Here is a 10,975-nt window from a genome sequence, read left to right as displayed (position 1 = left end):
GTCGCACTGCATCACTCCCCTCGGATCTCCCGTCATGTACATCAAGAGCTATAAATATGTGGATGACCATAACGAGAAGATGCTCATGGACGCGGTGTCCCAACGGCCCGTCGTGGTTCCTATTGTGGGACTCAACACCACCTGGTTCAGGCGCTACAGTGGTGGCATCTTCAGAGGCCCCTGCAAGGGTGAGGACGGCCACCAAGTCCTGCTTGTGGGCTACGGCACAACACCAAGTGACGATGCCAACGATCCCGACGTCAAGTATTGGGTGGTCAAGAACTCATGGGGGGAGTCGTGGGGAGAAAGGGGCTACATGCGCATCAAGCGCGGTCGTGAGGCTAACGGTGGCCTTTGCGGCATTATGCTGCGGCGCGCAGTGTACCCAGTACATCCAAAAATAGTTCAATGATTCATGTGCTTGATCTAATAATAATTTATTTACTCCATTAATTAGTTCAAGTGCTCATAATGTACTTCCTAGTAATTTACTTCCAATGTTAGTGGAGTGGTATGGTGATGTACTATCTCTCTCTGCTAATCCTAAAATTTAAGTGGCTGGCGTTGCTCTTTTAGACCAACACATCAATTTTATTTTTATGATCGCATCCTATATGTGTAAGATTGAAGGTCCCCCTCTGGTTTAGTTTATTAATTGTGTCACTAGGTCATCAATTAGACCTAGATAATATAATATAACATAGAAATTATATTATTATACAATATAACATCCAAAGTTCAATAATAATATATTTTTAAAAATATAGCTTGTATTAAGTTGATCAAATGGATGGCCTAGAACTACGCGTATGACTAATAAACCCGAGCAGTTGGAGTATTAATTCAATCCTTAAGAGCAACGCATCAACTCCCCATTTATGATGGCATTAGTGTATTTTGGTTGTGCTAGATTTTCCGTATACTCATGTGTTCGGAAAGTATATGCATATCTATGTTTGTCCTAATTTTATATGTTATGCGCCAGCTTTCTATGAATACTTAATTGAACGACTATGGTAGACTATAGTGATCATGCTTTCCTTCGTAGATAATTTAACACTTGCATTTGTAGTTCATGGAATTGTACCCTATATTCATAGTGTGGGCATTGATGAACCCAGAAGGAGGGGCAATGGGAACCTCGATGATGATGTTGATGCTGCTGATGATGAATGATTGACACCAACAGAGACAATTTGAAGGGGTAAATACTATGTCGATGGTAAACTTGTTAATTATTTGTACTCGTGTCCATTCTATTTGTATGCCATATTTTGTTCTACTTTTTATTATGGTGCATCAAGAGTTAAAAGACGTGTTGATTCTATTTACTCCTAATTCATTCTATTCTTGTTTACTATTCTATTTCTATTTGATATTGTCATGGATATTGAGTTAAAAATGTGTTCTATTTGTTATGCATTCCTATATTTTAATGGTTGTTATAATGCATTTTCAGTAAAAATGTGTAGATTTTTTACTCGCAGTTAATTTTTTTATTCCATGTTCTATTTTTAAAATATTATATTGCATTTATAGGTAAAATATATTATTTATGTCTTGACTTCTGCCTCAATATATTTCAATTGATGTCTCCGCATTAACTTCCAAATGCTAGGAAGAAACGGTTCGCCCTCTGCAGAGACTCCCTCAATTGGGAGATGCGCATTATGGGCCATGTAAGAGCATTTATGCCCCCAATCTTTATTTTGCTATTTTGTAAATGGTACGTCTAAAACGTATCTATAATATTTGATGTTTCATGCTTGTTTATACCAATTTATACATATTTTGTTTACACTTCGTTTCACTTTTATACATTTTTCGAAACTAACCTATTGATAAGATGTCATAGTGTCAGTTCCCTGTTTTCTGATGTTTTGTATTTCAGAAAAGTTGTACAGGAAATATTCTTAAAACTGGATGAAACAAAAGGGAAAGTTCCTATTTTACCGAAACGAAGACGGAGTACAGAGGAGAGACGGAGGGGCGCTAGGAGGCGGCCACGCCATACCTGGGCGCGCCCCCTGGCCGCGCCTAGGGTGGTGTGGGCCCCCCAGGCACCCCACCGACCTATTCTCTCCGCCTATTTATTCACTCTCGGGAAAAACCTAAACACCCGAGCCTCCATCCACGAAAAGTTCTGTCGTGACCGTCACGAGCCCGCTCGGGCTTGACCGGGCCATGTGGGCCCGGTGTGATCTGGTCTACGCGTCTGGTCAGTGTCTGCAGGTGGCGATGGAGGTGGTTCCCTCCGACGTGGTTGCTGACGTGCTGCCTCTCGCTCTCGGATGGCCCGTCTTGTTCGTGATGACCCCGGTTCGTTGGTCACGGTGAGACGGCGGTGGTACCTGCAAGGCCGTGGTGGCGTGAGGTGGTGGGCGGCGAGTGTGGTGGAGCACGGTGGAGCGTCCAAGGCGGGGCTACTAGGGTCGGGAGAAATCCCTGTCGGTTTCGCCGACACCGACGCGGTGACGCCCGTGGGCGCCACCCTTCCTTCTTGAAGGGTGTTGGGTGAAGCCCTGTTTCCCTGTCCTTGCACGTACCGGGGGAAACCCTAGGACCACTCCGGGCAGCAGTGGCGTCGGCGTCGCATCCCTTCTTGAAGGTGTTGCTTGGTACGCAGAGCTTCCAAGTGCTAGGAATGTGGTGGAAATTCTCCGACGGTTGCAGCGGTTGCGAGGCATTTCCGTTTTCGTCGATCCGACCTTTTCGGCATTAGTTTCTCTTGTCTTTCTTTTATGTTTTCTTTTGGGCGTGCTTGTGATGTTTGCTCCAACCATGGATCCTATGTTATATCGATCGTGTGCTATATTAATATAGCGGGGTGAAAGTCTGTTTCGAGGAGGAGGGGCGAAACAACAATATAACTTGTATGGTCCACGATGCACTAATTGTTGTTCCGCTGTGCTAGAACATCAAGGAGAAGTGAGAAAGGGCGAAATCATGTGCTACCCCGCCCTTGTTGTGAATATGAAAGCAGGTAAATATGATTTGTTGTACTATTATTATAGCAAAATCAATTACAAAATCTGTTTTTCAATTATTATTATTATAGCCAAATTAGTTACAGCGCATGTTTTTGCTGGAAAAAAAACTGAAAAGTATGAAACATATACGGACATCAAAATTTGCAAGTAGTAAGAATGCCAGACTGCCGGGCATCTAAAAAGAGAAAAGCTCCCGGCGAGGATCGAACTCGCGGCCTTTCGCTTACGAAGCGAACGCAATACCACTATGCTACGGAAGCACATTACGACGTTGCACTTCCCGAGGCGGATTTAACTTTTGACACCGCACTAATAAGTTCCGACAGTTTCTCGGATTTCTTAATCGTGCCGAAAGCGTCTGACGTCCCGATCGGTCGTGCTCTGCCGATCCAAGACCGGATTGGCAATGAACCTTATCCAAGAGCTCACGGCATCGGCCCGACGCATTTCGGAGGCTAAATTATCTTTGTGCGTTCATTTGCGTCAGTTCATAAACCTAGACGATGGTTTGCGTTGGGTATCCTAACGGTGCAGACGCATTTTTAGCACAAACACTGTTTAGGTTGTTAATGACGGTTTAACGTCCCGTCAACATCTGCCGCCGACGATTACCGGTTCCCGCGCGACGACGGTCATTCCCGCGCCGCGCACAGGAAACGACATGCGCGCCATTTCCCGCCCCGTCGTGGCTGTATATGGTGAACGCCGGCGGGGTGATGGACACACCTCAACCTAAACTCTAGCATCCATCCATGATGGAGCACAACCTTAATTGGCATCAAGTTGTTTAGATGTGCCGCCAAGTCCACCCAGAGGAGGAGGAGGAGAAGCTAGCCGTCGACGCCTTTCAGGCCAAGCAGCTGGAGCGGGAGGCTGCGGAGGTTGCGGAGGCGGCAGGGCGCGCGCTAGAGCGTCACTGTCGTTGGCGGGCATGGCGGAAATCGCCGACGCTAGGGCGGAACTCCGGGCTGAGCTCGCCGAGGCGCGGGCGGAGATGGCGATGGCTAGCGCTGCCCTTGCGGCGGCTCCTCCGTTGCCGGCGGCCCCACCTGCGGACGTCATCATCCACGACATCGCCGATGACGACGTACCTAGCCGCTTCAACCGGACCGCTCTGCTCGTGTCGTTCGAGAGCCTACCTGGGACGCCCAGTGTCATCAGGCTTGAGCAGCGGAGGAGGAAGCTCACAGTTATGCGATCTCCATGGCTCGGGCGTACATGTGCTCTGACCTAGATTCGGTCGTGCGGAGGGTACCAGATCTCGCGCGAGTCAAGTAGGAGAACCGGGAGCTGGCGGACGCCATCACCGCCTGGGACGATGTGGTGGCGGCGGCTAGGGATAGGGCCCGCTACCTCGCCCACATGGTGGCAGTGGAAGCGAAGGACGTGGCAGACGAGGCGGCGGTAGAGAGTCCAGTGGGACTCCTCTCTGGCCGAGGTCCTCAAACGGCACAGGCGGCAGAACGAGATGTCCGATCGCCGGCATGCGCGACGCAAGGAGTGCGTCAAGTGCTCGCGCTTCGACTACGGCGCCGGCTCCTCCGGCGGTCAGTAGTAGGTTGCACGACTGCGAGTAACCCCGGCCGTAGTAGGCCACGCGACAGCGAATATGTACGGCCATTGTAGTTTTAGGTTAACTCAACTAACCATCTCTGTAAAGATGGTACTTTTGGCCTATCAATAGTAATGAAGGAATATTTTTTGCTTAACTAGTCACTGCCTAGCGGGCTCGGATGCAACCAACGCGGTGATTTGTGGGACCGCGCAGCATCCGCAGGGACATAAAACTACCGCATATTTAAGCCGTGTTTGCGTCGCCGCGGATGACCCAGTTACTATGCATCGTCACGCTGAAGCAGAATTGAGACGTATTTTTCATCTACGCGGACCCAAACTATCACTGAGCGTCCGTTTACATCGTCCTCTCAAAGATACCCTCGTGCCAGCAGCCAGCCTCCAGATCAACCGAACTCCGAAATCAGCACAACCACTGGAGCAGAAACGTGTATACTCTGAGTCAGAGACGATGTCTCTCAGTGAGTCTCACCAGCCGAGTGCACAAAGGACCAGAACATACTCTGCATCAGTACAGCATTCTACTACTTCCTCTGTTATGTCAAAAAAACAAGTGGCTCGGATTTATCAAGATCTACACACGAATCTAAATGAATCCGACTTACTTATTTCCTGAACCCATGTGCACCTTCTTCTCGCTATTCGTGATTTGATATTGAGCAAGGTGGGTGGTGTATCAACGGGTTCGCAAAGGGCGCATTGTTTGCTGCTTGGCAACGGTCGTGTCGTGTGGTGTGCGTGTGCAGTAGCCTCTTGGCATTGAATTACAAATCTGTTCGACTTAACTCGGACAGTAAATTGGCAAGATTTACGAGATTCGCTGTAAGGGATAATTTCTGTGCCCTCCGGTAAAATAGATCCTCGAGAATTTATTTTATCTTTTTGCTAGAAAGATGGTTGTCGACGTTTGTTGTTAGTTCATTGACATTATATGCCTTGGCAATACAAGAAAAAAGAAAAAAAAGATACTGTATATACTATTGGTTGCTCTACTACCCCTATGGTAGTGTGGTACAGTGACGATTGATTTACGAAGGGAATATTTCCAACGCCACGCTAAAAACTTGTTTCAACCAGTGAGGAAGGCGTCGAACTTGTTGATCGTTCGTGCTCGCCGCGACCGAATCTTCAGGGGCTAGTAGTGACGCTGCGTGGTTTTGCTGCCTGCACCACGCGTCGCTCCCATGGGCCTGCGACGGTTCTAGCTCGTGCTCGCACAAGGCCGACAGCAAAGGCAGAATGGGCAACCAAAAAGAACATTATCCAAAAAAGAAAGTTCAAATTGTCCTCCCAATTGTCTACAACATCAGACTGATGTCGCCATCAAGGTGCACAGATCCTTCCAAATTGGTGGCAGCATTCGTAATCTCACAACTTGATCCAGCAGGGCATCATATTCATCCCACAAGCCACAAGCAGGCTGTAGGCAAAATCCGAAACTATTTACAGAAGCATGAGTCGGTCAGTGCTAAGTGCTAACAACATGATCTGCACCTCAAAAAAAAAAATACATGATCCGAAGCTTCCTCACAGCTCCAACAAGGGATATGCCAGGCAAATGCATGAGCCCACAAGAGGGCATCCGATCCAGAAATGCACAAATCCTATCCGCCAATCTATCCAAGATTCAGACAGTAGACAGGTCGCATGAGAAAAAAGGTTGATGGGAGATGGTCAAAACAGCGTGCAGATTCAGATTCTTAATGCATCAACTGGCGAGACTCTATGAATACTTCATATGACAGTGACACCACAAAACACAGCACGATAAAGAAAATGGACACAGGATACAGAGTGTCACATCGTCTGACGTACTTGCAAGGACCAGAACACTGCATCTTCCCAGGATCACAATCTCCAATTGCTGACGAAATCTCGAAAAGGTTGAGAACCAACAACAGAGAAAGGCTCCAAACTTTTAGGAAGCTCACGTCAGTTTGAACAGCAGTGCATTCCACAAGGAAAACGATGAAGAGATCCCAAAGTACATACACCAGGAGACACACTGGATCCTCTCCTGGAGTTTCAAGCAGTAGCTCGCAGACAAAAAGGATCATAGAGGAACTGCACATCACAAGTGGGAACCTGATCCAGAGAAACAAATGAACCATTGTGGGGAAATTTTGCTGGCAACTGCTTAAGATTCAGCAAATGTGCAGATCACAAATGCCAGGTTCAGAGCAGTCAGTCAGAGAACATGCAGATCCTGCATAATCTTGCAGCTACAGACAAACGGAATGTTCAGAAACTTCGCATAGAGAGCAGAGAAGGCCAAAACGATCCACATGCAAACAGAGACACGATCAGATGAAGCAATTCAACACAATCAGAATCCTCCTGGAGTTTCAGGCAGGCAAGGATTAAAAGAAGCGAGATCACAAGTTGGAATCAAAACCAGAGAAACAAACGAACATTGCAGACGGTTGGTTAAGATCCAGCCCATGAGAAGATCACAGATGCCAGGTTCAGCAGTCATAGAACAGGGATTTTTCTACATAAACTTGCAGTTAACAGACAAAACCTGACTGACAATTGGAATATTCAGAAACTCAATCCGCAAGCAAACGAAGAACACCAACACAATCCACAGGCAAACAGAGACATAATCAGGATCAAGCACTTGAACACAGAACTAATGCACCATTTTCCTTTCAACAGTTTCGACTACCATGTATTGATCTCTGAGATGATGTTTAAAACAAGCCACAGGTACATCGATAGATACAGCCAACCAACAGAGACAGTAACATAACGAAAACTAGGAGAGCTAGACTAGGAACTTCCCCACTCCGATCCACTGACGAGACTAGAGCCACTACCATTCCATTCCGACCTAGCAACAGCAGCAGCAGCCTGGGACAAGGGGAGGGACAACTACGAAAGCTACACTACCAACAGAAGAGCAACCATCATCCATCGTTCGGGGACACAGAGACACCAGAGACCTGACCGACGTCCTTCCCCTTCCGCTGCGGCTGCTTTGCTGGGACGCATCACTCGTCGCCCTGCAGATATAGTTTCAGAGAAACGAGTCAGTGATTTGGGTAGTAACAGAAGTTCAGAATCGGATCGAGAAAGTTGAGCAGCGAAGGAAATTGCAAGGGTGGGGGTCGATGGTCTCACCTCGCTGGCGTCGTCCTCGTCGTTGATCTCGGACTTGGACTTGTCAGACTCGCCAGAGGCCTCCGCCTGCAACAGAAAGACATTGGAACCACAAATGTCAGCACAATGTTCATTCAAGGTGTTGTGAGCCTGAGGACAGTGCCTGAGCAGAAGCAGGGTGGAGGGAGGTACCTGTGGGTTGTTGTAGGCGTCCATCTTCTTGGCGTACTCGGCCTTGAGCTTCTCGGCCTTGGTAACGTAGGGAGCCTTCTCCTGCAGTTTCAAACAGCACAAAGTTAGTTCGGAGCAGCAAGCAGAAACAAATCAGGGAGTGCAACTAGCAGAAGGGCATTGCAGAGTACACAGAGTAACAGATTCGATGCAATGACGGAAAACTGCAATTTCACTAATTCGAATATAAACATACAGAGATAGAGATACTGCACTAAGAGACACGTTTGCAGAAAACCACCACGAATCTTAACTGCTACTCCAGCTCTAAAAATTGAATCCATGGCCTAACAGACGAGCAGATTCAAATTCGAAGAGAAACAGCAACTCGCAATTCAAAATCTGTCAGGATTTTTAGCCTACTAGCAACCAACAGGACACAATGTGACGGCACTAGAACGATTCATTGCCAGTAGACACGAATCCCCGAAATTAGACCCAACGCATAGCATGGCATCAATTGAAATCGCATAGCAGTGAGTTAAAATTCAAATCGCACAGCACTGATATCAGATTTGAACCAACAGCGAGTCCAGCAGTTGGAGAGGGGTGCAGATGGGAAGGGGTAACTTACAGCATCGGTCAGGGACTTCCACTTCTCACCACCGGCCTTGCCAACCTGCGATCCACAGCCAAAACACGAACACGAATCAGGACGCCGAGTTCCGCAACAGAAGCATCGCAAGCAGATTCGAACGAAACAAACGAGGAGACTGAGATGGGTCTAGAGGAAACGGCGCTTACCACGGAGACCTGCTTGTTGTTGGGGTTCTTCTCCTTGTACTCCTTCCTGAAGCCCTCCCTGCAGAGAACACCCAAACAAAGTCCCGTCAGAACGCTACGCACGCACGCCAGCAAAAAACGAATCGCGAGCAGAGGGCGGATCTGGGGCGGGGCGGGGGCTTACATGAAGACGAAGAAGGCGCTCGGGGGGCGCTTGGGCTTGTTGGGGTCCTTCTCGGCCTTGCCCTTCTTCACCGCGAGCCTGCGCGCACACAACACCAAACAGCAGCAGATCGAGTCAGAAACCCGAGGGGATACGGCGGAAACGGACAAGTGAAACCGAACGGGGAGAAGAGGAGGAACGGGGCGCGGTCTCACCTGTCGCCGCCGGCGCGGGAGGCCACCTTCGCCTTCATCCTCGCCGAAACCTGAAACACCGCCGGAGGAAACGCACACAGATCAGAACCACGGCGGCGGAATCGAACGACGGAACGGATCTGGGGTTCGAACGGGGTGAGGAACGGAGGGTACCTTGGGACCGGAGCGCGAGCGGGTGCTGGGCGGCGCTGTCTCTCTCCGGCGAGTAGTTCGTCGTGCGGTGGGTGGGATGCGAGTTGAGGTGAAGGAGGAAAGGGGCTGCGGGGGGCCGGCATTTATGGGCGGCGGAGGCGGGCCTTTGCGCGGGATCTCCCGAAAATTTTCGGGACACGTCAGCGATCCGGCCACTGGCCTACGATTGGCTGTGCGGCCTCGCGGCGGTTCTCCTACGCGATTCTCACGGTACCCGCCCGGTTGGAGCTCGCCGGGGCCACTTGTCATTGGGAGTGTTGGGGGTTTGGGTAGTTCTTTTTATGTGCAAGGAGGAAGGAAGTTTTTACGGTGTGTTTCTCTCTGCTGTGCTTCTTTGGAGGGCAGTTTGGGCACTCCGGTAGAATCTACGGCTGTGCTAGAAGCTTTCTGTGCCCACGTCATTGGACGGAAAGATGGGCACGCGATTGTATTCTGGGACATACGTATTCCTCGGACGGAAAGCACGTGTTTCTCTCAACAGGAATTTTCCTGTGCTGTTCATCTCAACAACAACAAAAAAACAGGAATGTGCTGTTTGGAATATGGATGAAAATGTCCTTCGCATACCCTTGACAGTCTGAATAGCAATTCAGCACGAAGAAAAAAACTCGAAATAAAGGCATTCCAAATATGGTTATCAATCTACTTCACTCCTCCCACAGTTGGGTCAGTGAGCATGTACATGGTGTTGAATATTTATAGCACCCTTGTATGTGATCGATACACCCCTTATTAGACTGCTCATAGTGGGAGTAACTTAGGTAGTAACATCACACATTTCAAGGTGTTTTGGTGACATGGCATATCAATAAATGAAGAAAGGGAGGGAGGTGGTAACTAGCTATGTTACCATAACATCACACACCCCAAGATAAAATGAGTCTACAAGCTAATAAATGAGATTTGCATGATACCTTTTCTAAGTTACTTTCCACTATGAAGGTAGTAACATGGACTAGTAACTTATGCATGACACTACCTTATGTTACTCCCCACTATGAGCAGCCTTAGTGTATTCTCCAAAGAAAGAAAAATATAGGAATGGGCATTTGCGTCCAAAGAAAACCTAGCTTACTTTCGTAAGCACCTCTCTACCTACGCTGCCCACATTTTCAAATATGCACATCCTTGGAGAGCGGCGGGAAAAGGTATTCGGATGTGCTCATTTTACCGTGTTGTCCATGAATAGCGCATATTTTGCGAGAACATATGAATGTGCTATCAATGTATCGCAGCCGCCCATCATTGGTGTCTATATATGATGTGCGGACTCTTGAGTATGCCATGAATAGTAGAACAATGCTACACTCGCATCCCCTCTCTCCCGTTCATTTCTTACTTTGCATCACCATCTTCATGGTTCCCGCCAAACTTCTACTATGTCAACCATCTTGCAGTTTCTGCAAAGTTTATTGTCGTCACACAAGTCACTAAATTCTTCTAGTTCATATTAACAAAGAATGGAGGTATGCACGTAAATTCCCTTGTCGTTTTGTAAGTAAAAAACCAAAATCGTGGCTTTAGACAAGTACATCTACGACGGGACTACATAACGGTGTTTGCTTATTTATGGTAACCAACTACCACTAGATCTGCTTGCACATCCGTCAACACTATGTCCAAAATCGCGTCCGTTATCACTTCTCGGCCTACCCAGTTGAATTGGGAGACGCCTAACTTCACATCCCACATGTGCATGCATAATACGACGAAATAGCATGTGTTTAGAAAATAGGGCCTCTCTATTCCAAAATTCAAAATGATTAATTCTTAAATCATTGGCC

General features: G+C 47.9%; 1 protein-coding gene and 1 non-coding gene across 2 annotated transcripts; both read right to left on the bottom strand.

Annotated features, from left to right (window-relative positions):
• Positions 1-3,178: 3,178 nt before the first annotated feature.
• TRNAT-CGU lies at positions 3,179-3,250 on the bottom strand. Its single transcript has one exon. It is a non-coding gene; the product is annotated as a tRNA-Thr (tRNA).
• A 4,049-nt stretch (positions 3,251-7,299) lies between these two features.
• LOC124657753 (HMG1/2-like protein) lies at positions 7,300-9,037 on the bottom strand. Its single transcript, XM_047196267.1, has 7 exons — positions 9,000-9,037; positions 8,806-8,883; positions 8,643-8,700; positions 8,473-8,517; positions 7,860-7,940; positions 7,689-7,754; positions 7,300-7,570 (listed from the first exon to the last, which is right to left on the bottom strand). The coding sequence occupies exons 1-7, from the start codon at positions 9,035-9,037 to the stop codon at positions 7,559-7,561; spliced, it is 378 nt and encodes a 125-aa protein (XP_047052223.1). The 3' UTR covers positions 7,300-7,558.
• Positions 9,038-10,975: the final 1,938 nt, after the last annotated feature.

The sequence above is a fragment of the Lolium rigidum genome, chromosome 5 (assembly GCF_022539505.1).
Source record: "Lolium rigidum isolate FL_2022 chromosome 5, APGP_CSIRO_Lrig_0.1, whole genome shotgun sequence".
In the NCBI taxonomy this organism is placed as follows: Eukaryota; Viridiplantae; Streptophyta; class Magnoliopsida; order Poales; family Poaceae; genus Lolium; species Lolium rigidum.
This window is presented reverse-complemented; position numbering and strand designations above follow the sequence as displayed.